At 40.2% G+C, this 26,142-nt stretch overlaps 1 protein-coding gene across 12 annotated transcripts in view; it reads left to right on the forward strand.

The window, feature by feature from the left end:
* CDK12 (cyclin dependent kinase 12) overlaps positions 1-26,142 on the forward strand; it is an 86,635-nt gene that overhangs the window by 5,216 nt on the left and 55,277 nt on the right. For 10 of the 12 annotated variants that reach the window (XM_044446935.1, XM_044446940.1, XM_044446941.1 and 7 more), the window contains exons 2-12: positions 4,772-5,650; positions 9,213-9,389; positions 11,067-11,206; positions 13,329-13,499; positions 14,297-14,486; positions 16,608-16,664; positions 19,576-19,677; positions 20,471-20,548; positions 22,418-22,534; positions 24,102-24,233; positions 25,587-25,801. In XM_044446935.1, the coding sequence (XP_044302870.1) occupies positions 4,772-5,650; positions 9,213-9,389; positions 11,067-11,206; positions 13,329-13,499; positions 14,297-14,486; positions 16,608-16,664; positions 19,576-19,677; positions 20,471-20,548; positions 22,418-22,534; positions 24,102-24,233; positions 25,587-25,801 (2,258 nt within the window). The remainder of the gene's footprint in view (positions 1-4,771; positions 5,651-9,212; positions 9,390-11,066; positions 11,207-13,328; positions 13,500-14,296; positions 14,487-16,607; positions 16,665-19,575; positions 19,678-20,470; positions 20,549-22,417; positions 22,535-24,101; positions 24,234-25,586; positions 25,802-26,142) is intronic. The other 2 variants (XM_044446937.1, XM_044446938.1) reach the window with 1 other exon arrangement.

Here is a 26,142-nt window from a genome sequence, read left to right on the forward strand (position 1 = left end):
AAGGAAATCTTAACTTGATCCATTTCCCTGTCTTCTACTGAAATAGAATTTTAGTCCTCTTCTGTAAAAAGCAATTGGCCTTCTGCTTAAAAAATCCCCTGCAGTAGGGTTAAATAAGTACCATAAAGTGTATGGGAGCCAGTATCAAATGAGGTGTCTGTTTTGTAAAGTACTGATCCAATTATTAGGTGCCAGTGTCAGATTCCTAAGTAGGCAGATGTTGGTAAATTTCCCATTTTATGGCAGTTATATGAAGTTATATGGCAGTTACATGATTGTAGATAAGTACAAATCAAATGTGTTTCCCTGCGGGAGCATCCATCCACTGTGGAACCACAGCAAATGCAGGGGGATATATTAGACTACCTTCTTGGATTTCATGCAGTGTAAGTGAAGTCAGTTGTGCTTAGCCATCATCCCATCTGAAGTGTGCTCTGGAACATACCTATTACTGTGGCTGTGTCTTCCAGGGCATGATTGATAATATTAAACAGACTGTCTATTACCAGTCTATTCTGATAACTTTCTGTGGAACACAGTGTTAAAGATCACTGCTGGAGATGAAGTCTACATTTAGAAAATACAAATCAGATGCTATCTGTTGTCAAAAGTGCTTCTGCAAATAAAGAAAAAGATGTGGAGGCATTTAACTTTCAGTTCTTAATGTATGTTTTTGCTCAAACTACAAGGCAGGGACTTAAAGTGGTTTTGCAAACAGACTGAAAGAAATAACAAATCACCAGCTCTCTTATCTATCAAAGCTCCTATGCCTGGTTTGGCCAAAACTAACCTTACTCACCATGAACTACTGGGCAAGTGGTTTTTTCATATCTGACTTAGAACATCCTTGAGGGTGTCAGAAAATAAAGCCTTGGTGACTTACTATATTCATACAACATAACTCATTGTATGCTGTGAAGTGTGAGTTATTCATGGAATAACCCATAATACATCCAAGAGATAATCAGACTCATCATGGGTTCTTCCCTCTAAGTCCAGGATATTCCACAATAGAACCCTTGCATTCTCTCCTTGCTGTAATCACCACCATTAAATCTGCATTTGGCTGTGTCCAAAAAAATCAAACAAACCTTATTTGTCCTGTAAAAAATGTATTTTAAAAGGAAACCTGAGTTTTGACAGTTGTCCAAACTTAATGCTTCTGTAAATGGAGTATCTTGCAATTTTCCACTTTCCTGAGTACCTAGAGTTTCTGGAAAGAGTGGAAACGGTGGAGGACATTGAGAATAGTCAGGTAGAAACAAGCAAACAAAATCATGGGGGATCTTGCTGGGAAGGAGGTGATGCACATTGCTCCCATTTTGCCAACAAAAAAATCTCTTTGTGGCTTTGCTTGTGATTTGACCCCTTGCCATTTGACAACTGTCCAATGAGAAGTAAAGCGACAAATAATGTAGCATTCCTACAAGGCTGAGATAGTTCAAAGTTGCTTACCTGTGCACCTTCAAAGATCTGACAAAATTGAAAAAATGAGAACATTTGCACAAGTCTCAGGTACATGTTTTTTAAAATGTGGTGAAACAGACATAGATGCTCTAATGTGCCATTGCAGCACTTTGAAGGGGCTGTCACTTCAGAAATAATGAAAAACTATCTCCACAAAGGCTATGGAGATTACAAAAGTAGTTGAACTTGGTGTGGGAGAGACTGATTCAGTGACAGACCACTGGTGATGTGTCTGTCATTGGGAGAGTAGCTATCATTGGTGGTGGCCTGGACAAGCTCAGCAAAAGGGCTGTGCTGCTGCTATTGTATGACTTGTTTGTGTCTTCCCTGTACCCATGATAGAATCAGTCACCCACATTTGGACAGCAGAACTGTCCATCATGGATAAAACAACCCCAGAAACGAGCCATAAGCTGACAGGGGGGCTTGTTACCCTCAAAGAAACCATTCTGAAATAATTGATCTGGGTTTTCATGTTACAACAAACCGCTATGGCTAGTTACCCATGATGGGTTGCCATGTCCTGTGAACCTAGTTGTGATGTATAGGATGAATTGTTATTCCTGGGACTGCCAGTTATCAACACGGGATTGCATTCGGATTAGTGCCCCTGTCAAGGCACATTCAGAAAAGAGCCTGACCTTGCCCTGGCAACTGCCCATTTTTTTCTAAGAAAATCAGTCTTTATGTTTGCAGAATAAGAGCTGTAAGTAGTAACTCATCCTCAGAAACCCAACTAGCATTTCTGATGTCTGAAATAGTAGATATGCCTGTTATAGTTACTTATTGACAAATGAATCTGTACACAGATTAAATTTGGAGTGCCTGACCCAAAACTGAATTCAGTCCTGTTTACTAAACTGTATGATGTTTCTAAAACAGTGGCACACACTTGGTGGCTTCCTATAGTTTTCTTTTCTGCCTTTTGTTGTGTTTGCCCTCTTTCACAGCATTCTGATTCTTCTATAGCAGGGTGGATAAAAATGAATTTTTGTATCAAAAATTGATTTTTTATTTAAGTTGGAGTTTTAAAATTTAAATCAGATTTTTTGGTTTGGATTTTTTAAAAATAAAATGCTTTGAGAAAAATCTATGTAAAGATAGTTTTCTATTTATGATAAATTATAGTCCAGAAGTTATTCATCATGAAATAAGGATTAGTTTTTAATTATGCATCATAAGACATTCATGCAATGTTTTAATTTTTTGGTAAATGAATTCTATTAATCCATTCATAATCTCATGCTCTTCCAGAGGTTTCTGTAAGATTAATGGGCAGTTTTTCTATTTAGAAGGTATTATCACAGCTGCTTGATTTCACAAAATTCAAAACTGTGAATTTTTGTTTGCAGACATCACAGGCCTCTTCTTCACAGCAAAATGTTATAAAATAAACAGAGTTGAGGGAAAAAAATCCTTAATCCCATCGTTGCTTTGCAAATCTATGTACACAGAATCAAACCCTGTCCTCTTAAGTGCTTAATTTTAAAAAATCAATAGAAGATTTTTGGAAGTGGAATAGATCTGCACAAGAAGCTAAGTATGAAGAGGGAGGGGCAAGCAGTAAAAATGAAAATAAAACCTTTTGAGCTGAGTACTCTACAAGTCTTTGGATCTTTTTGTGTATAGCCTGAGATTTATCATAGTATTCTTTCCCTGGAAGAGAAAACCTATAAGGGCAGTAGGCTATAAAAGAAGACCCAGTTTGGGAATATTATAATGAAGTTCCTCTACCTACTGGTAAGATGGGCTTGTGTGCAAATTATGTATAAAACCATGATTTAAACCTCATCTTACTGACTAGTGATTTAAATCATGACTTGAATCAATTTAATTTAAATCAAATCCACCCTGTTATATAAGTTTGAGCTTAAAGTAAGTCAGCACTGCCCATCAGTTGATGATGATTATTTCATTTCTGTACCACCCCATAGCTGAAGCTCTTAATATAATAAATTCATTCTTAAACATTGAACAAACTAGGCATCTGCATTTGTGAGTCTCCGCAGCTATGCAGTCTTTCAGGAACAGATGCGGTGGTGGCAAAAAGTGTGCCTAACTTATCAAATTGTAAGTAATGAATCAAACAAAAGTTTTGCCAAAAGATTCAGGAGCTTACACTTCAAGCTACCTCTACTTCCCCTAACAACAACTTAGCCCTGGGAACTCAAACAGGAGAGCCTTCCTATGGATCTCCTATATACCAAGTCTTAGGTGAGTTATTAATGGCAGGTAATTCTATCACTCATTTGTAGCCTCTGAAAATATGTGACTGCATAATTATTTTCTGGACTTCGAATTTTGTGAGATTAACTTAATTTAGTTGATATTATTGCTAAACAATTATTTTGGATTGTAATGTTCCTGTTTTGGAATGATTGCATTGAAGTCAACTGACTTCTTGAGATCTGTCCCACATAAATGTTTTGCCTACTGGTGCTAGAACTGGGGTGGGCACCTGGCAACCAGTGGACATTACCTAGATGCAAAGCATGATTCATCTGACTCCATGGTACAGGGAAAGCTGAAGAGCAGCATGAGGCCCCTGGCTTGGATTTTGCCCATTCTCAAGGACCAGAAAATAACACAGACCATGCCTGGTGCAGCAGGTCTGAAAATCGCATGCCATTTAACAGCTAGGCAAGGAAACTTCTTGATGGTGAAAGAAGAGATACCTCAGAAACTTTTCTGTCATGATACAATGGCTGCAGGAACAGCTTAGGATAGGTGCCAGCTTAATTACAACAGGAAGCTGGGGAGCACTACTGATCCACTTATAGGTAGCTCTGCTCTTCAACTTCCCTCACAGCTATCCTTCTGATGTTCGTTTCAGAATTAATAGAAGGTCTCAGAATTAGCACAGAGGCCGCTGGTGCATACTCACCTTCAGTGCTGAGAGGATTTTTTTAGCCCAGGAAGATGCCTTGTTTCCAAAATGCAGGGTATAGGAATAAAATGATGACATGGCCTGGTACTTCTGGCCCCTAAGTAAATTGGTCAGAAGCCATTCACACCTTCAGCTGAAGAAGTTGGCCATCCTTGATTTAACAGATGGCTTAATGATGGTGTAATACTTTTCCAAAAAAAAGGCTTAGTATTACTGTGCATGGATAGAGGATGAGTGGGAGGTGTTCCAGGATATACACTCAGAAAATACTCACTTATTGAAGCAAATGAGGAAACCTGTTGTGAACTAACAGTATGTACTGCATATTTCTTCAGCTCTCAGAGCCAGAGTATTGCATTTTACATAAACATAACCAAAATCTTTTGGGATTTTGATTTTCTTGTTTTGTTTTGACAGAAAACCTGTGAAGTCACGAAGTAGAAGTCCTGCTTATTCAAGGCACTCATCTCATAACAAGAAGCAGAGATCTGGATCCCGCAGTCGCCATTCCAGTATCTCTCCTGCTCGCCTGCCACTGAACTCCAGCTTGGGAGCTGAACTGAGTAGGAAGAAAAAGGAGAGGGCAGCAGCTGCTGCTGCTGCTGCAGCAGCAAAGGTTGATGGGAAGGAAACCAAGGACTCGCCTAGCGTGTCATCAAAGAAAGAAAACAGCTTGCCTGACGTTAAAGAACCAGTGACAGAGGTCAAGAAGACGAAAATGGTTAAGCCTGAGAAGTGCCCTTCTGATGCTGAGACAGCAAATGTCCTACAGCACAATGCGGAGACAAAAAATGCTCCTGAGCCTGTAAAAACAAAGGCAGCAGAGAACTCTGAGAAGAAACTGCCTGTTTCAGTTAAAGACTCAAAAGCTATGGGAACAAAGGATATTAAACTTGTATCAAAGGAGGAAATTGTGACTCCAAAGGAAACAGAGACAGCTGAGCAAGAGGTCCCACCTCCTTTGCCCTCTGTTAAGTCACTACCTCCTCTGCCAACATCGTCACCACCTCCTCAGGCTCCTCCTCCTTTGCCTCCTTTGCCTCCTTCTCCAGTTGTACCCCCTCTGCCACCTACCCAGTCATCCACGATTCACTCCTCTGCTTTAGTTCCATCTTGTTTGCCATCCTCTGCCCACTCTAGGACATCTCTGACTACTCAGGCTAACTCTCAATCCACTGTGCAGTCATCCTTAAAGGTGCATGTTTCTGTGACAACCGCTGTTCATCATCTGAAAACTTCGACGTTGCCTCCACTTCCTTTTCCTCCCATTTTGCCTGGGGAAGATGATTTGGATAGGTAAGGGGCTATTTTACAAATGGCTGGAAATGTTATGGAGCAAGTTTGTTAAGAATCTGATGTACCTGCTTATTTTGCTGTTCCAATGCAAAATTTGGTATTTGCCATGTAATTTAGCATTTTGCAAACTCTAGAAGTAATTGAGAAAACCCCCACATATACTACAGTATAAATTAGGCCTCAGAGATGTGGAGTGCAGCTTTGAAATGTGTAGGGAGATTCCAAGGACATGAATCATGCAAGAAATGGGATGGACAGGATTGGCCATCCCTTGCATGAGATGTAGCTCCATGATAGAGGACCTTGAGCTGGAGAAAGCCTTAACCTAAAAGTATGACATCTGTTGTTGGTCAGGATAGTTGTGGATGTAAATGACATGGTGTGAGGCAACAGTAGTTTTCCTGTGCCTTGTACAGCTTGTTATACTTTGCACCAATAGAAAAACATCATGTTTTTGTGTTAACTTTGGTTCCTTGCTTATGGAACTTCATCTGTGTGGCTACCTCAATAGAAATGTCCAAAATTAGAAAGACATTTAAGAGGTGCACTGTTAAGTGTGCTGTTTAAGAAAATAGAGGTTTAAGAGTGCCTTGTGCTGCTGGGCTAATCTGTTTGTAACTCGTAGTTTGGCTCGTTTGCTTAAATCATCTGAATTGCTTTCTTAAGTTTTTTCTCCTTGGGCAGGCTATCATCCAGCATCTTGAACTGTAATTTGCTCCCAATTTGTTTTAACTAGCTATAATAGAATAAACCACAATTCACCAAGTTCAGTCATAATGGTAACATTCAGGGATGATTCTAAACAATAGCGTAGTGCTACATGAACAAGCTTCAGTCTTGCCCACTACCCTGTTTCCCCCATGACATGGCTGTAGAGGTCAGAAGCATCTGCGTTCAATTTCAGCTAATCATAGTGTCAAACACTGCTGTCTGAACAAGATCAGACTCTGTTAGTTAAAACCACAATTTATTCTGATCCATTTAAATAAACCAAAGTTTAACGGTAGTTCCCAGTTCAGACAAAACACTGTGGTTAGGTGAAAATTGAAAGAAATGCTTTTAGTCTTTTCCATATGCTGCATTGGAGGGGAGGGGGAGCAAAAGTGAAAGCAAGAAGCTTTCACACATATAAGCCCAGGGCTCAGAACAGCCTGATGATTTGTATGGGGTCAGAGCCTTTGCACTCATTCTCAAGATTTTAATCTTCATGTTTTTTCCCCTTTGCTCTCTTATTTTAGTCATTGTCAAAACATTCCTAAAGCTTTTCAAAGCATCTTGATATAAGTGAATCCAATTTAAGAATTGAATTAGCTCTGAACATAGAAATTGAGTTTCCTTTTGGTTCAGAAGCTGGATTTTTCTTTCTGTTTTGAGGACTGTGCACTGTGATGTCATGTGCATAGATGAGGTATAGCTTGCAGAGCACCCATTTTCTTCCCAGTCCAGCCACAAACCCTTGATAGAGTTGAAGAATTACTTGAAATAATGTATTACTAGATTCTATCCATATAGAGCACAAAGTAATTCTGCTCAGGGAAAATAGACCAATTTCTTCCAACTTGGAACAGTTTCAGTGCATGAGGTGGTAGGTAGTGGGGTGTGTGTGTGTTTTAATTTTTGGTAGGCTCTGTGGAAGAAAGATCAAGTCTTAGAAAAAAGGGAGGATAATGGGGTGAGGTTACTATACATGTTTAGTACTTGTGTGTAAGCAACTCTCCCACCTTTAGAGTTCTAGGTCTGGAACATAACAATGAAGTCAGCTACTTAAAACTTCTGTCCAAAAGAAGGGCCTTCTATCAACCTTATCAGCCTATGGAATTCACATCACCATTTTGATCAAACAGACTCTAGTGTATCACTGAAAGAGAGTCTGAAGGACAAATAGCTCTAGATGGTTCAGGCAAACAAGTCAAATTATAGACTACAAGGGAAGAAAATAACTTTAGAGTCTCTAGCCATTCTGGCTTCCAGAGAATTCCTGACCCCAAATATAGCAATTAGTTGGCCCAAAGTATGAGCAAGTAGGAGGTGCAGATCTGCAGTGTTAGTTTTCTGAACATGTGATACATGGAAATAGAGCAAGTCAGAAGGGGTCACCCAGGCCATCTTGTCGGACCCCCGTCTCTGCTCATGACATGCCTACCATGTGCATGTTGTTCATGCAAGATAATTCATAAATGCATGTGCATCCCACAGTGGCTGATAACTGAATATATGAAAAGCATTGTATAATTTGTCAGCTGAAAAATACAGAAAAAGGAGGAACTGTGGCAAAAGTAAGTGTACCAGAACTGAGGGAAGTGGGGAATAATATCTCACACTTGGTAATAAGATCCTCTTGATTTTAAGTGTTAAAACTAACATTTATTACTTTGTATACTGCCCAATATTCAAAGTCCTCTGGGTGCTTCACAACAATTTAAAACAAAAAGAATGCATAGGAATTCAGATAGCTAAAAGAACAGTATGTAAAAAACTAGAGTAAAATCTAGCAGCAGTACAGATATTTAAAATACAATAACAAATTTAAAACAATGTGAAACTAAAATTCCTGGAAGAGTTTCTGCAAAAATAAGGTCTTCACCTGGCACTCTTAGTAATGCAGTGTAAATGCTAGGCAAGCCTCCTGGGAAGATCATTCCATAGTCAGGTGCCACAACAGAAAAGACCCTCATCTGAGTAGCCACCCACCTGACTTCCTTTGGCAGGGTCTCCCACAGAAGGACCACTGAAAATAATCCTAGGGTCCAGGCAGATATATAAGGGAGGAGGTGATCCTTCAGATAACCTGATCCCAGGTTGGAATGTTAATACCAGCATGTTGAATCAGCTCCAGACATGAAATGGCAGCCAGTGTAGATTGTAAAGTACTGGTCTAATGTGATCACACCGGCCAGTCCCTAACTGCCTTGTTTTGGACCATTTCATGGACCATTTTCAAAAGCAGCCCCATGTATAACAGATCAGCTGATAGAAGGTTCTTTATGTCCACCAGTACTTCTACTGAAAGTCCAGGAGCACCTTCAGACTACAAACCTGATCCATAAGGTGGTGTGCAGCCTCCTCCAGAATTGGTTGGCTATCTCTTATCTGGGCAGGGAACCCATCTGCTAACAGTAACTCTGTCTTGTCACGATTGAGTCTCAGTTTATTGAATTATTTCAGTGTTCTCTAACCTTTTAACACTCCTTGAGTTTCCATCTACTCCAGAAGGGAGACAGTTTAAATTGCTTCATACACGCAATATTTCAGAACTCTTATTGATGTGATTACTGCATTTCCCTGGCAAAATCAATAGATTACTGGATATTTTATGTCCCAGGAATGTTCTTGTTTCCAGAAAGCAAATGGTAAGTGGCTGAAGCTTGGGAACATAATGCAGATGACAGAATACAATCATTTCAGGAGAGGACATTTGAGGTAGGGTCACTATCCCACACTACTTTTTGAGGGCTGACAAAGCTAGTAAATTGTCATTGCTCTGTTTGCAGGCTTTGAGATGCAAACAGTGGTCGATCACTCAAAATGATTCATTTTGCTGCTGTTTTTTCTGGTGCCTTAGTCCAAAAGAGATTATTCCTCCAAAACCTGTGAAGAAGGAGAAAGAGCAGAGACCACGACATTTGCTCACAGATCTTCCACTCCCTCCAGAACTTCCTGGTGGAGACCCTTCACCTCCAGAGTCTCCAGAACCAAAAGCGGCCACACCACCTCAGCAACCATTGAGAAAGAGACCAAAGTAAGTGTGGAATGCATCTGTTTGCATAGCAACAATTTCAGGATAAATTGTGGCCATTTGTGTTTGGCTAAGGTTGGAGGAGCTGAACGAAATCTGTCGTATAGCTGACCAAAGCTGAGTGACAGTAAAGTAGCCTGCCAGGTGAATGGCATTCAGTGGGAGGACATGAACGATAGTAAGAATTGTTCAAAGCACTTCACACTTATTCTGAGTCACTCTGCAGGGCTGTTGTTAAGGATAGCAATATAATTCTTATACTGTAGATGGAACTGACTGAGGCCAAGAATAACAATATAATATTTGGTGAATTCAGGGCAGGGACAAGATTTTAATAATGTGTCTATGCTAGTTATCTTGGGCTAACTGATAAATGCCTTTTAAAGCAGATAAACCTTTTTGTTTTAGCTAGTATTTGCAAGGCACTCTATAGTGGGTATGGATTTTTTTGAGTAATCTGAATTATAACATTAAATGTAATTGAAGCTCCTTCTTGATTTACTATCATCAGGACAAGACAATATATTCCTTCGGTACCACGCCTTTCATCCTCATAGGCTCATAAGGTGGTTTACAGTTACATACTGTCAAAAATACTGGAAAATAATAGAATGGAATAAAATCTTGGCATAGTATGCTAAACATCATAGTACCTTCATTGTATCTAAAAAGAACATAGAAACAGCATGAAGAGACAGAAATCAACTCATTGGAGACCTGGCAAAATTAAATAGTCTTACAGTAAAGCCAAAAGGGAGTTCATTCAGTGTAGCTTTCAAGAAAGAGCATTAAATAAGCAAAGTATCACTACTAAAAAGGCCTTGCTTTTAGTGGGGGCAGCCTCATTTTGGGATAAGGAGGGCACCTGTAGAAAGTCTCCACCAGATCCCTTAAGATGCAAAGGGAAACTGATACAGAAGGAGGAATCTCCTATCAACCTTCCCAGTTCGGTGCCCTCCAGCTGTTTTAGATCACAACTCTCAGCATTCCTAATCATTGGCCATGCTGGCTGAGGCTAATGGAAGTTGGAGTCTGGAGAAAACCAGGTTGTGGAAGCCTGCTGTATATAAATCATTGGGTATCCTGGACCTGACCAGGTAAGGCTTTAAAAGTTAAGCTTAATATGTTAAATTAAGCTTTAATTGATTAGATAGCAGCCAGTAAACATCTCACTAACTCTGGTTTCTCTGGTACCTGGTATCACGGATCATTGAAGGTGTGGGCATAGCTCAGTGGTAGAGCATCTTGTTTCTATGCAGACAGTCCCAGGATCTCTAGCTAGGGCTGGGGAAAAAACCCTGCCTGAAAACCTTGAGAGCCTCAGCCTGACTCTGTTGACAGTACTGAGTTAAATGGTCAATGGACTGATTCAGTGTAATGCATCTTCCTGTACTCTTCTGGCTGGTACTGGTAAATAACACTGTGCGTGAATTATAAATCTATAGTCGTGTTTAGATGGAAAAAAATGGGATATGAAAAAGGTTCACAAATGGGATCCGTTTCATAGCACAAGGTATCTTCAGGGGCCTTTTCTTCTTACATTGAAGATATATGAGCAGGAAAACTGCCCAGAGGAAGCAAATTGCACACATGAGGGCCCACTGTGGTGCAGATTGGTCAATCCACGTCAACATTTGGACTTTCTACAACTTTCACATTTCTCTTCCTAACTGTTCCCAGAATCTGTTGTCCTCGTTATGGTGAGAGGAGACAGACAGAAAGCGACTGGGGAAAGCGCTGTGTGGATAAATTTGACATCATTGGTATTATTGGTGAGGGGACTTATGGGCAAGTGTACAAAGCCAAGGACAAAGACACAGGTGGGTGTTCACTGTGCGTTATTATTCGTTTTTCTTCAGTAGCTTTTATCTTTAAGAAGCCCTACTATAAAATGTAGCAAATTGGCTTAGAAGAACTTCCAGAAATGTTGATTTGTATGGTTTTGTGCTAGGCATCTGTTCTCAAGTCTTTGTATTCTGTAAAATGTTCAAGATGATCCATGATACTCAACTTCAGGCTTTCTATTATAATAAGCTTTGTGAGGTATGTTACAACTGATACCCTAAAAATTTAAAAGGTACCTTATGGATCAGATCAAGGATGTATCCAGTCTAGTGCTCTGTTGCCAAGAGTGCCCATCAGATATTTCTGGGGAAATCTGAAAGTGGGGCCTTAAAGAAATTGCTGTGTCCTGTTTGTCCACAACATCTGTGCTATCTCTGTATATGGATGTTCCTTTTAGCTATTATGGCTGTTAACCATGGAAGGATCTCATCTCTTTTTAAAGCTGGTTATTTAATTTCTGCAGCAAATTAAATAAACTAGGCACTGGCTGTGTTTGTACAACATGAAGCCCCAGTGGCTTAGTCTGTTGTTTGAATTCAGGGCAATGCCCAGGTATTTTATAAACCACAGCTTATTTTAGGGTTTGCTTAAATACGGAGCCTAGACAGCACAACAAGCCAAGGTGAAATGAAAAGCCTACACAGCTGCTTGGCAAGAACAGCAGAAGGACTGGCCACTTTGGATAAGCAGCTAGTAGGCGACCACCAACCACCACAGAAGTGCTGTAGTACACAGTTAAGCAAAGGCTTTTCCCCTCCCTTCCCCACCATAATCATGAGCCTTTTTAGGCTTATCTTAACTTGACGACTTAAAAATACTGCTTTTGGTTTTGCTCCAGTAGTGTCTGTGGGATATATGGAGGAAGACCAAGGTAGGAAGTGGCTCCTGATGTGCTGGCCTTTGGGCAAAGTAGCTACTACATGAGGCTTATTAAGCCAGAAAGCTTAGTGTGTCACGCAAAGGCTCCCAGGTATAAAGAACCATTTCTTCTCCTCCTCCTCCTCCTCCTCCTCCTCCTCCTCCTTCTCCTTCTTCTTCTTTTTTGCTTTTTTCAGAATCTACCGTCAATCAGTGTCAATTAATGACCCCATATTTTGGGAAGGGTTTGTCCTTTTCCCAATGGCACACACTTTAGCCACTTGACTAATAGGGTAAATTTTGGCCAAGGGACAATGACATGTACCAAGTTATTCAGTGAATTTAGTGCTAAACAAAAATTTAAAACCAAGATAACAACATACTACTTTATCAGTTGTGCTGTACTAACTTTCAAAGCCTGTACAGTGGTCTGTGGTCATCCCTGGTTGGGTGGCATTGATCTAATCCCAGGCTATATACATACAATCCTATGAACAAACATGTTTGAGTTTCTTTTTTGTTTTCATTGAAGCCTAACGTGTATATAATTCAGGTGGCATGGCTTAACTTCTAAGGAGGTAATAGTTCTTGGGGTTATTTTACACTGTCAACAATCTTCTGGTTGCATTTGTTCATAAACATCTGTTACCATTGCCTTTCCCATTTCTCCCTCTCTCTATTATTCATCTCCTTTCTTCCTGCTCACTCAGTTGTTTGAATGTAGACTAAGTTTGCTTTTGCTTATGTTACATTATAGAGTTCCAAATGGGTGAGTTTGCATGACATGGCAGTTCACCTTGCAAAAAGCTCCACCATGTGGATTGTTCATGAAACAGCTGTCAGTACCTCCACCCCCTGCAAACACAACAACAACAACACCCCCCACACACACACACACGCACACACAAGGCAACTGGGTAGGAAAGAGTGGTTTGGTTCCCATTGGGGTCTCAAATCATATGTGATGCACTTGACACATCTTAGGATCTCTTGGCCTGATTGAGATTGCTGCGCAAGTATGAAAGCTACTTGATGAAGAGTTCTATTAAATGTGAAAAGTTCTGTGATCCAGAAAAAACTAATGTTGCTCTTATCAAATGTGCCACTGTACTGTACTGACCAAATATTCTGTGTGGTAATTTGGAGGAGGAGCATGCTTAAACAGACTGTTCTTTTCGTGGTTTCATTAAATTTCACATAGTTACTGGATTTTTAGGCGCTGTGATCTGTGTTTGATAGGTGAATTGGTGGCTCTTAAGAAAGTGCGACTAGACAATGAAAAGGAGGGTTTCCCCATCACAGCTATCCGTGAAATCAAGATCCTCCGGCAGTTGATTCACAGTAGTGTTGTCAACATGAAGGAAATTGTCACAGACAAGCAAGATGCACTGGATTTCAAAAAGGACAAAGGTACCCACTATCACAGAAGAATTTGCTCAGAAGTAAAATGTAAGGCCTGTGCTTCAGATCATGTAGCAGTGAACATTTTTTGCATACAAAAAGTTCCAGATAAAATATTGCTACCCAAAATAAATTATCTTAGCCAGGAGCACCAGAATGGCAGAGATTTATTTCTGCATGAAAACATGTTAGAAGTTTCCTCTGCATTTTGAGGGAGTGTCTCATGATATTTTGATATTTTTGTTTCATGCTGTTCTAGATCATCATCTACCAAGGTATCATAATCAACATGGTAAGATGAGAAATCCTGCTCTACTTAGAAAGGAAGAGCAGTTATTGGTTGGTTGGTTGGTTGGTTGGTTGATTTATCTATTGAATTTATAAACTACACTCAGTAGTCCCGTGCAGGACTCCCTGAGTGGTGTACAACCATGGTGGATGTGCTTCAGAACCTGGACAGCACTCCCATCTATTAAGGAGGTCAGAATGCTGAGGAATTCAGTATGATGATAATGATCTTGTGTAATTCCAAGAGAAGGGATAGGTTAGCACAGGGTCACAGTTCCCTCTGCCCCACTCACAACAATCTTGCTGGTGAATACTGGTCGGAAATAGGGAAAACAGGCTGAATTCTCCTTTTCCTTGGAGCAAAAGCTATAATACATTTCAATTTCCTACCTACGGCATGACCCATCTTGGAAATTAAATAGTGTTTAGACTGAAACATTTCCTCCTAGTGCTTGCTTGTTGAGCTCTTGTTGTTTTACACCCTCAAACATTTAACATTGTGTTTTTTCTCCTTCCAGGTGCCTTTTACCTTGTGTTTGAATATATGGACCATGACCTAATGGGATTGCTAGAATCTGGACTGGTGCATTTTTCAGAGGACCATATCAAATCTTTCATGAAGCAATTGATGGAGGGGCTGGAATACTGTCACAAAAAAAATTTTCTCCATAGAGATATCAAATGTTCCAACATCTTATTAAACAACAGGTAACTGCCTGAGTTTCTCTTACGCCATACCACTTTGACGTGTACTTTTGCATGGGAGACAAAAGTTTGATTTCTGTGAATTAAGGCCCATAACCTTAAGAAATGTCTCTTTTCTGCATTCTTCCCCATTTCCTGAAATCTGGGGGAGAAGCTCTGCTCTGTGTTCCACCCTTAAGCAAAACTGAAAGCAAGAACTGGAGCTAAACTGGATGTCCTTCAACAGGAACTTCATTTCCCTGATACTATTCCAAAAGCAAGAAAAATAGCTTTTTCTCCTCCCTTCCCTTTCCCTTTTTTCTGTTCTTTAATTGACCTATCTCAACTTTTTTGTTACAAATAGCACTGAAATGAATGAGTACAAATTCTCTTAGATAATTGACTGCTGGGCTTTTCTGCAAGGACAGTCTACAATTTGGCCCCCATAAATAGAGCCTGGTATTAAATACACAATGCAGGCTCATTACAAAATAAAGCTAGAGAAGAAGCAAAATAAGATCAGTGGCAGCAGTAGTAAACAAAGTACTCTGGTAAGTACATTGTTTCTCTAGCTTTATTTTGCTGATGGAGTAGCATTTAAGATTTCCCTGTTAAAGTCTGTGCAAACTAGTAATTTTAGTCTCTGATAAGGTTATTTGACATGTGTGTTCATCTTTTGATGAAATGATAGCATGTGTGCAACAGCAATTACAGGTAGGCAGATTCACATGACATTGACAACACAGCCTAGCAAACCAAAGTGGGTAGGTTGTTGTGTGAATAAGCAAAAGATCAGTCTCGCTGTAGGTTGCTTGCCCCCTCCCACCCCCCTTCTCCCTGTGGACATGTGGAAACGAGGCCAACTTGTCTCCTCCTCTATGCCACATTTAAAACTTGTTCTTATGAACATTCCAGTGCTAGGCTAAGGCTCATCTTTCTACCGAGATATTTGTGTGTGATTATTTGCCAGTGCAGCCAATTATTATTGCTGTTCATTGTATTGCTTTTAAGTTTGTTTGTTGTATTTTATTGTTTTAATATGATTAAGTGTCCTGGGAGGTTTCTGCATGAAGGGCAGGGTATAAACAGAACAAAATAAATGAACATGTCTCATAAATGAAAGCTTGTTCCCGTGTCTTGTAAAAGTTCTTAGGATTGGGACCAGATGCAGCAGCTACATCTCCACATCATTCTTCCTTAGGTTCCTTTACATGTTCTACTCTTTCAGCTGCTGTAGTGTTGTGTTTCCCCCTTACAGCAAAAACAAACAAAGAAAACAAGGATAGTGGGAAAAAGACATGGTGGTGGAATGGGGCAAGGGAGTATGACACTGCTCTGTTTCATTGACTGGGTGGGCACAGCATAACAATTCATCATGGGTGACAAGCCATGGTGCGTGTTGTTAGTACATCTCTTCCCCTGCCCCTTTTCCTTCTCCATATTTGGGCTAAATTGTAGAATCCCTGAACTTTACAAGTTACAAACAGCATTAAATCAAGGTAATGATCCCTTTGAGATAGAGGGATGGTGAAGTTGTGAAGGATTGAATCCAAACTGAAGCATCCCCTTCTTTCTCCCCTTTCAGAAAAGTTTTTACTCGCCCTCAGGATGGCTTCTGCTACCTAAGAGTAAGAGGGTGGGAATGTTGCACATGTCTTAATTGTGGGTCATTCGATTTTCATGTTGTCTCCTTCCAAGATCAAGGCACTCCCCTCAATCTTGTCTCTCCATGCTCTGAAATATCTTCTTCCTTTTCTCACTGGTTCTCCTTCTGGTTTTCATACCCTGAGTATCTTCACATTGTAACCTTGAAACTGCAAAGTCATTTGCCCACCTCTGCCCTCAGTCCATCTGGGGAGACTAACTTGAGAGAGCTGGACCCTCTCTGCAATGGGTTTTCACTGTTTTCTAGTGTGGAAGAAACTATTTCATATCTTAAGATCTGTACTTGAAATACTGGGAAAAACATTTCTGATTTAAATTTTGTTTTTTAAGTATTAGAGCCTATACCTGCAAGAGTTTAAATTGTAAGTGTGACTGTTTGCTACCTTTGTTAATTGCAATAACTTGTGTTCATTTATTGTTGCATATTTGTGCTTTTGTGAAAACCTTTCTTAATAAGAATTCACTGTCACTTTTTTGCAGTGGGCAGATCAAGTTGGCAGACTTTGGGCTTGCTCGACTCTACAGTTCAGAAGAAAGGTAAGATGTTTGGTGAGAAGAGGTTAGATGTGGATTTAGCTAAACTGCAGAGGGGCAGAACAAAGTGCCAGGAAGTAAAAATATAAAATTCTATTCCACATGTTTCATCCCTGTAGCATATATTTTGAGCCTTCTTGAGGGGCTGTAGAATACAATGCATTAGTTTTCATTTATCAACAAAGCATTTTGAAGTATCTTGTATGTGCTATTTCAGCTGTGCCTATATATTACATTTTAAGTGCAACCTCCAGAGAACTCTGAAAAACATTTATTTCAAAGATTCCTGGGGCTGGTGGCCTGATTAGCAAATTGTAGTTTATATACAGTCTCTTAGCTCTTCAAAGATGCAAGGGAACATCTTTATAATATTAGAAATGAAAAGAACAGGGCAGCCTCTTAGGCATTTTAGAATAAAATCACTCTAAGGTTTGGGGCATTACAGAAACACCACATGTATAACAAAATAACCTTGCTAAAAAGAGTTGATCTTAGGTATTAAAATTTTGATTCCTGTATATGATAGATATGTACACATTTCATGGTTGCACATATCTTTGTCAAAACCTCCTGTTATTTAGTCTTGCCAAATACCCTGTTTTAAAATAACTCCTTATGTTTGGCAGCTGTCAGAAGTAACTGCTCCTGTAAATGACACGAGCGTCACTTTTCCACTTTCCTTAGCACCTGGAAGGTGGAAAGGGCATAAAGAACTGTGACTCAGAGACCTTCTTGGAGCTTTGCTTTTCCCTGGCAATTTGCCATTTCACAGCTTATCATTGAAAGCAAAATAGTTTATTTGAAGACCTGCTTTGTCAATATCCCTAGATGATGCCTGCTTTGACAGCAGACACTCACCAGAGCATTGGTCAGGTGAGGCTTCACATTTCAGGTATTTGGAGTCATGCTCTTATGCAACTCCATATCATTGTCCAAAAAATTACTAAAAACATTTGCACACATTTCTCATGTAAAAATAAAGTTGACATACCAGTGACAGACACCCCAGTATGCTATTTGAACACTATGAAGGGGCTGTCTCTTCAGATACCAGCTAAAGGACTCTGTAAGAAAAAAAAGAGCAAGGAAAGCTGCAGTGAATGAAAAATGAGTTGCCAGTGGAATGAGGAAGAATGAGTCATTGATAGTCACTCCAAAATGCCATGGGCACTTGGTAAAGGAATTGTATTTGGTGGTACTTGGTCACTGCTTCTCATAATCCATGATAGGATTGATTATCCAGGTTAAAATGTCATTGCAATCTGGTTTGTGTTCAGCAATCCCTGAAACAAGTCATGTTAGGGAAAAACAAGCCATGCTATGGAAAGTATTGCAGGTTGGTGCAGCATGGCAGTTACCATGACTAGTTACCCACAATGGGTTGTCATGTTGTGTGAACCCAGTCAGAGGCATTTATGAGGCTGACTTCCAATACGCAAGTGTTCTTACCCACCTAAAGTGTTCTGAGATCTGTGTGTCATCTATCCCCTGCATAGCAGCTCACTCTTCAGTCTACATTAGATAGCTTTATCAACAGGGCGGATATTAGTGATATTTCAGGTATCAGGGTTGTTTCAGAATGATTTGATTTGGTAAAAATGCTGATTCTATTGAAATTATATTAAAATGCTTCTAACAGTGGTTTTCACAATATTATTGAATGTTGTTCCAGTAGCGATCATGTTTTTAATATTCTTAAATGTCACAAAGCAGGATGTTACTCAAAGAATAGCTAAGAGTCCTCATTCTTCTTATGAATGTGATCATTACCCCTACCCCTGGAAAGGAAGACTTGGGCAACTCTGGTTTTTAAAATAGTGATATTGTCCATCAGGGTGTGATTTTTGAAGGTCATATAGTGGACAGATTCAAGAATATGTTAATCTACAATATATTTTGAAATAAATGACTGACTGGAATCATATGAGGTTAACCCTAGAAGACTACTGGAATCTCCATGTAAGGGCCTAAGTTTCCCATAATTCACTGTGTTGCATATAACTCATAGTATTCTTTAAACGTTACATACTCCAGTATCCACATAAAGTGTTTTTTAAGCAGTATCAGAGACCAAATGGTATTCTCAGCATTGTTTGTGAAAGCAACTGTGACACAGTTTTGAATAAAATGTTAAGACTTTCCATTTTATAGATAGAGCATGTTTTATTATAGGGGAGAGATTTAAGGTATCCAATCCAAAACTACTACTCTCTTTTTCTCTAAGGCAGACACTGCCACCATGGGAAAATGGCTCTTGTAAAGTTCAGTTCTTATAGGCAGTCCCCAGGTTAGAAACAGATTACATTTCTGAGAAAACAAATCCACCTTAAGTTGAATTTGTATATAAGTTGGATCATGTTTAGTTGGCCCACCACATTTGTGGGAGCTAGGGGCACAGGACTCCTGTGAAAATGGAAAAAACACAACTATCGCTAGCCCTCTCCACCCAAACTCACAAGTGCCTTCTCTTTGCAGCAAGGAAATGCCAGAGAGATTTCCATCTCTGGATGTGTGGGGCAGAAAGACCTGCTTTGAAGGCCTCCTTCTCTACCCTCTTACTATTTCTCCCTGTGGTGATGCTTTGGAGGCCTTCCCTTGCTTCCTTTCACTCCCCCCCCCCTCTCTGTGCTGATGATGATTTCCAGCATTATTTTTTAAAAATTTAATAGGTTTTACGACAGTTAATTAGTAAGTATGGGTTGTTCATAATTTGGATGTTCACCGCTCGGGGACTGCTTGTATGCCTAAATTAAGGGAGCCTACTTAAATCCAAGATGGCAGGGTTTGGTGCTTTATCCTTGCATCAAAATTCATTTCATTTCACCATTGTGATTTCTGTATGTGTGTTCTTATTCTTCTCAGAAATGTCTGAAACCTAAGGTGCTACTTACATTGTTTTTTTTCCCTTAATTAGCCGTCCATATACTAATAAAGTCATTACATTATGGTATCGACCACCTGAATTGCTGCTAGGTGAAGAGCGTTACACACCAGCGATAGATGTCTGGAGCTGTGGGTGAGCCAGTACCTTCTATTCTTTCTGTCTTCTGATATGAGACTGTGGCTGCTAGCATCATGACTAAATGCTTCCCAGATGCTGTGCTTTTGAAGTAGCTCATGCCTTTGTGGGGGTTGTGTGCACTATCAACTAAAACCATTTTTTAAATATTTGGCCATATTATGATTGCTGAGTTGGCTCATGCATTTGGTGAAGATTAGATGACCATACTGTAAGCCAACTTGCACTGCAAGTGTGGCCACTAATTTGTGCAAGTCTCTGTATGTATAAAACTCCAAGTGGAGTGTTGGGTTTTTTTGCTATTTGATGTATCCTATTTTATTGTCCCTTTTAAAATTTGAGAGCCTGATCCCTTGTCACAGACATATTCTGTTCACTGTTTCCCTCTGCTGGAGCACTGAGGAATTCAGCTATACAGCTGTATGATCTTTATTTTCTGTCCTGCTCAGAGGTGGAAAATGCACCATACTTCTTTAGTAGGAATGAACTTCCTGGCTACTTCTCTTCACAGGCTATTAGGCTTTCTGAATATATTTATAATAGTCTCTTCCTTTGGGAGTGGTGAATTGTAACAGACTTAGCTATTCCACAAGTCAATCTCCCTTGGAAAAGGATGGAATTGTAGAATTTTTGCATGCAACTCTGGCTGGCCATCTCCCAGGGCATAGTTTTCTGTATCTTTAATGAGCCTCCCAAGCAACCAAAGAGAGTCCCCCCTGCTCCCCCACTGCTCAAATACTCCAATTTCTATGACTTGTTTAAATGTGTTTTTCCCCACTTTCCTTCCTAGCTGCATCCTTGGGGAATTATTTACAAAGAAGCCTATATTTCAAGCCAATCTTGAGTTGTCCCAGCTTGAATTAATAAGGTAAGTATTCTAAGTGTTATGGAGACAATGTGCAGAAAGCTGTTTGAGTGTTACTTGGCAATGCCAGAACTTGTTTTGAGGGGATGGAATTGCCCTAAAAGTTGGTGTGCAACTTTTTTGTGACTAAGACTTCAGGTAGTTCTGTGTCTGCATATCAGATCTTCGTAAGAACAGAAAATAGCTGCTGGTTACTCATTTTATTTATTTATTTAAAGCTTTTTAATACCGTCCCATCACAGATGTCTCAGGATGGTTTACAACAATATGGATGGTTGTTGTAAATGTCTCATAAAAGAAACATGAAAATATAAACAGAGGTGATCCTTTCAAACCAGTTGTCAAAAACAGAAGAAAAATCCTCCCTGGTTGCTCATTTAAATTGCCTCTAGATTAAAGATGGTAATTGCTGTGGGAAATGCCATCAGAGTAATTTAGGTCCCACAGATCCCTAGCTCAACATTTAGCATACTTTTTGAACTTGGGCCCCCAGTTTTTAAACCACTTGTAGTGACTTGGAAAATAGAGAGTTTGTGAACCTGGCTTCCCTATAATCTATCAGCTTTCTCTTCAAAACCCATGTGCACAGAATCCTTTCTACATAACCCATTCCTAGGTGCAAAAAGGAGCTATCGATTGGGGTAACAATCCAACACTGATACCATAGGACTAGAACATGGCAACTCATATTCCCTGTTAAAACCAAACAATCTGGGAAAGAGGCAGGAGTTTGAAACAGCTGTTGTTCAGTCTCTAGAGTTAGCATAGAAGTTTGTGCAGATGCAACACAAGGAATCTGCTGCCGGGAAGAAAGTCCTTCTGGCTTCGCTAATGGAAGGCTCTTCTTCCCTGGAACTTCATGAGGCCTGTGTGGGTTGGTGGAAGTTCTGCTGTGGCTTGAGAGCCCATTTGCTTTAGCCCTTTTGGATTCTTCATCTCTTGGTGTCTTCTGTTAGCTAATTTTAACTCTCAGAGAAATCAAGAGCAGAAGTTCATCACTGTTTGCTTGCAATGTGCACTGTGTTTGCAATTTACTGCAAGGGAAAGTATATCACTTCCATTTTGTACAGATGGGTGGGAATCCTCCCTGCTCTGAATGCCAAGAGGTAAGACGACCTCCCTCCTAGCAATGAAAGGCGTAACAGCCTTCTTTCTGTTGCAGTGCAAAGATACCTAATGGAAAGTTCACTTCTGTCAACTGAAATGGATTTTAATTCTGCTCTTTTTCACCCATGCCCTCACTGTTGCAGTTATTTATAAGAATGTTTGGGTTGTCTTAAAGTTCATTAAAGTAAATCTAGTATCACTCAAGAATGTTTAAATGCACTCTGAATGTTTTTTCTTTATGAGATGATGAATCCTTTTCTTAGCTCTGCTATATAACGCATCTTGGTTAAAAGTATGCAGTCATCATGGGAGTCCTTAAAATGTCAACGAAGCAGCCATTCTGTATGGTTAACTTAATCCGGTTTAGCAGTTGAGGGAATTTATACAAGCTGTTTCCTCTTGAAATACTTGATGTTTTGGCCTATTTTTATATAGATATGTCCTTCCTTGCTATGAGGCCCTGCCTGGTCAATCCAGGATTTCAGGCACCTTCACATAAATGATAGCATACAACCCATTCAACCTTACTATTTGGGAAGAGAATTGGAAGTGGCTTATCTTTGCTCAAACACCAGTCAGTGACTTCTAAGTCCATGTGGCTGGAAGACTAAATGTTTAAATTACATCATTTTAAAAGAAGTTTTATTTCATGTTGCAGTTTTTAACTTTTGTAAACTGCCAGTAACTCCTAGGAGATACAGTGATATAAAGATACTTTAAATAAATAATAATCTTCATACACTCTTTCTTTTGCTTCTCTTGCAGCCGTCTTTGTGGAAGCCCCTGTCCAGCTGTATGGCCAGATGTCATCAAATTACCTTACTTCAACACCATGAAACCGAAAAAGCAATACCGAAGACGCCTGCGGGAGGAGTTTTCCTTGTAAGTTTGTTTGAGCTATCTGGATGAAGGTTTAGCATGGTGTGCCTACCAATCCTTACATTTTGAAAATATCACAAAGCACAGGATCTAATCCTTAATCTCGTTACGCCAACCTTTTTGAGTGAGAAGAGACTGCAGGGCCCCAAGGAATGTTTGAGGAAGACAGCTGTCTCCACACACAAGAGGCCTCCCCCTTCCTCAAGTGTTATTACACAGAAGAGGTTTACAGGCTGTTTTCAATCACTGAAGACTGTAGGACTCAAAATAATGACTTAACAGGAAGCAAAATCTCCTAATGATCAGAGCAGTCAGACAATAGAATGAACTGCTTTGTGAGGTTGTGGACTCTTCATTGCTGGAATATTCAAGCAGAGGTTAGACAGTAATCTGTCAGGGTTACCTGCCCTGGGCAGGGAGTTGAACATGATGGCCTAAATGACCCCTTCCAACTCCTTGATTCTATGAGTCCTCTCAAGTCTGGGGATAGAAGCCAGCCTTAAACTATAAACTTGATACCAGTCTATATCCAGGAAGTTTTAGGAAGAATGGGCTCCAAATTTCCAGTTCGAAGTTAGCAGGAGCCCTGAACAGAAACATTCATTCAAAGTTAATACTGCATGTTTTTGTTATAGAGACTTTTGTGTCATTGCCAATGTTACTAGACTTACCATAATTTTCATTGACTTCTGCTGTGTCCTGAACTGAAAGGAAAGGCTACAATAAATGAAAGTGTTGGGTTCAAATAAGTACAAGTTTTGTCCAATTTTCCCAAACCTAATTCCTATATCAAATGCTAAGAATTTTGCTTCTTTTGTAATATGATAAAAGTGTGAGTGTGCATGTCATGATCATACCAACCCCTGAAAGTTAATGGAAGTCAGATCATCCAGAATGGCAGCAAGTTCAAAAGTCCAAGTACTATGAGTATACATGTGTTCTCCTTTCCCTTGTAAATAACTCTGGATGACAGGACATGCTTGGCTCAGCAAAGAAACAGGCAGGGCCATTCTGCTCTGCAGATGATTTATGGACGGCTTAATCCGGGAACTGTTTAGATCAGTGTTTCAAGGTTGGCTAATCCTGCCTTCAGTTAGGAGTGGTGCAGCTCAGATCATTGCTTATTATATGAATGTATGAAGATGGCATGAGTTAGACAACTGGTCTGCTCAGCCTAGAAATGTCTAACCTGACTGACAACAGCTCTACAGGCCCCTCACTTCTCTAGTGAACCTTTTAACCCTAAATGTTCAGGGTTAAATCCAGAGCAAAGGGATTCATTTTCTAGAAAGCATGCACAGGATTGTAGCCAGGTTTCCCCCATTCACATTTGTGCTTAGATATAAGAACACACTGGGTTGTGTTAGACAAGCCACTGTCTCAGTCTCATCCCCAATAGAAAAGTAATAATACTAGCCTACCATACAGAGTATGGTACAAGAGAATTATGATATAATTTATGCAAAATGCTTTCAGCATTTAGGAAAAGTACTGTGTAAAGTAACAGTGCTTCTTATCATAATCATAATGGGAACTGTGTGCATGTTTCATTTTCTCTCTTTCTTCCCAGCATTCCTTCTGCTGCTCTTGACCTGCTGGACCACATGCTGACCCTAGACCCCAGTAAACGATGCACAGCAGAGCAAGCCTTGCAGAGTGACTTCCTGAAAGATGTTGATGTTAGCAAAATGGACCCTCCAGAGTCAGTATCCCACTATTCTTCAAGAAAGGGAGCCTTGGGGACTAAAATGTAGTCTAGTCTTTTAAAGATGCCAGGATGGAGGGTTACTTGGATTTATAGCAAGAAAGCTCCAGGTACATAGGTTTATCTAATACAGACACTTGCATATCTTGAGTCAGGGAGGAAACATGGTAACATTAACAAATGATTCCAGAAGAATCAAACAAGTTAGATAAGCCACATATAACAGGGGAAGGCAACTCCATCCCAGGACTGGAAGCCAGTTTGAGGGAGGAAGTGAAGAACTGCATCTTTAATGCAGGTCAGCCCCATGAATGCTCCTTTTTTTTTTTTTTTTTTTGACATCTTCCCACAATACCTATAATGCAGAGGTAGGCAACTGCATAAGATCTGGGGGACATTTTTGCCCCCTGCTGGCATGGAAAACCACCTTTTCTAGTGTAACAAGCTAATTTGACCCTTTGGGCATTATGGAGTTGCTATGGACACTATAACACAAAATCCCTGTTTCTGGATTTTGCAGGTAGATTTTTCTTCACGCAGACTCTGTGCTGCCCACCCCTGCTTTAATGCAAGCAAGCTATACTAAGGCAGCCTTCCTCAACCTGGTGCTTTCCAGATGTTGGACCACAACTTCCAGTGCCCCTAACTGGGACTAATAGGAGTTATAGTCCAAAACACATGAGGACACTAGGATGTGGAATGTGGTACTTTAAGGATACTTGGTTCTTGTCTCTGCCTGCTCCATTTATGTGCAAAGAAAGCCAGTGAACACCAGTCTTTGCACACCTTAGCATACCTGTAATCGGCAATGCACCCAAGGTAATATAAGCCTTTGGCCCAGTTCACACAATACAAAAGTGGTTAATAAGTCATGGTAAGCCTAATCTTTGCATCAATCTTATTTGCAGGCATCCCCAAATTTTGTCTTAGCTTATTAGCCTGCTTATCCTGCTCCTCTTTTAAGCCCTCTGATATGCACAGAGGACTCATGGAATGGGTCTTTTTATCTTTTCTCTTGGGCTTTGGAGAAGGTAGAAGTAGCAGAGATCAGACTGCTTCTGCCTTTCTTTAAAAACCATCATTAAGTGTGAGAGCTACTTCAGCTCTGTTGACCATTGCTTTCAAATGGCTTTTACTCAGTATACTAAAAGACACTCCTTCACTCCCAGTTCTCTGTAGTTTTCTGGAAACTTAGGAAAGAGAGGGAATCTATGTGCTTGTCAACTGGGATGGGGATCACTGAATGGGAGGAACATCTCCATTAGCAGCTGATTTAAGAATTTGTGTTCTGACCTACTGCTATGACTTCATTACTCCATTCCCAGTAATGTCCATTTACTGTCTTTCCAGCCTCCCTCACTGGCAAGATTGCCATGAACTGTGGAGCAAGAAACGACGGAGGCAGCGGCAGAGTGGAATTGTGGTGGAAGAGCCTCCCTTGGCAAAGGTTTCTCGGAAGGAAACAGCCTCCATAACGAGCACAGATGCCATCAAGAATCACAGCAGCCCAATACAGCCACAGCCTGCCCAAATCAAAACACAAACTGGTACTGGAGACACATTTGGTCAGTGTATAATCTGGGATGATCTCTAAAGCTTTAGTTAGCTGAAACCTTATTACGTGGATTCTGTTTTGCTGGTTGTTCATTTTTATTGATTGTTTGGTTTTTGGGTAGGGGCTACTGAGTTAAGCTGTGTAAAGAAGAGATGATACAATACTCTAAAATGAAGTTCTCCAGAAAGAAACAGTGGCAAAAGGAGTGCAGCTGTTGCATCTTGGAATTAGAAAAACAGAAACTTGATGCAAGATCAGGATTGCAAGGAGTTGAAGCAGTGGCTAGAGGTGGATACAGTCACCTGCAGTGGTAGTAGGGCTGGTACCCAGTTAATCACTAATCTTTTTAAT

The sequence above is a fragment of the Varanus komodoensis genome, unplaced genomic scaffold, assembly GCF_004798865.1.
Source record: "Varanus komodoensis strain SLA01 unplaced genomic scaffold, ASM479886v1 scaffold50, whole genome shotgun sequence".
Classification (NCBI taxonomy): Eukaryota; Metazoa; Chordata; class Lepidosauria; order Squamata; family Varanidae; genus Varanus; species Varanus komodoensis.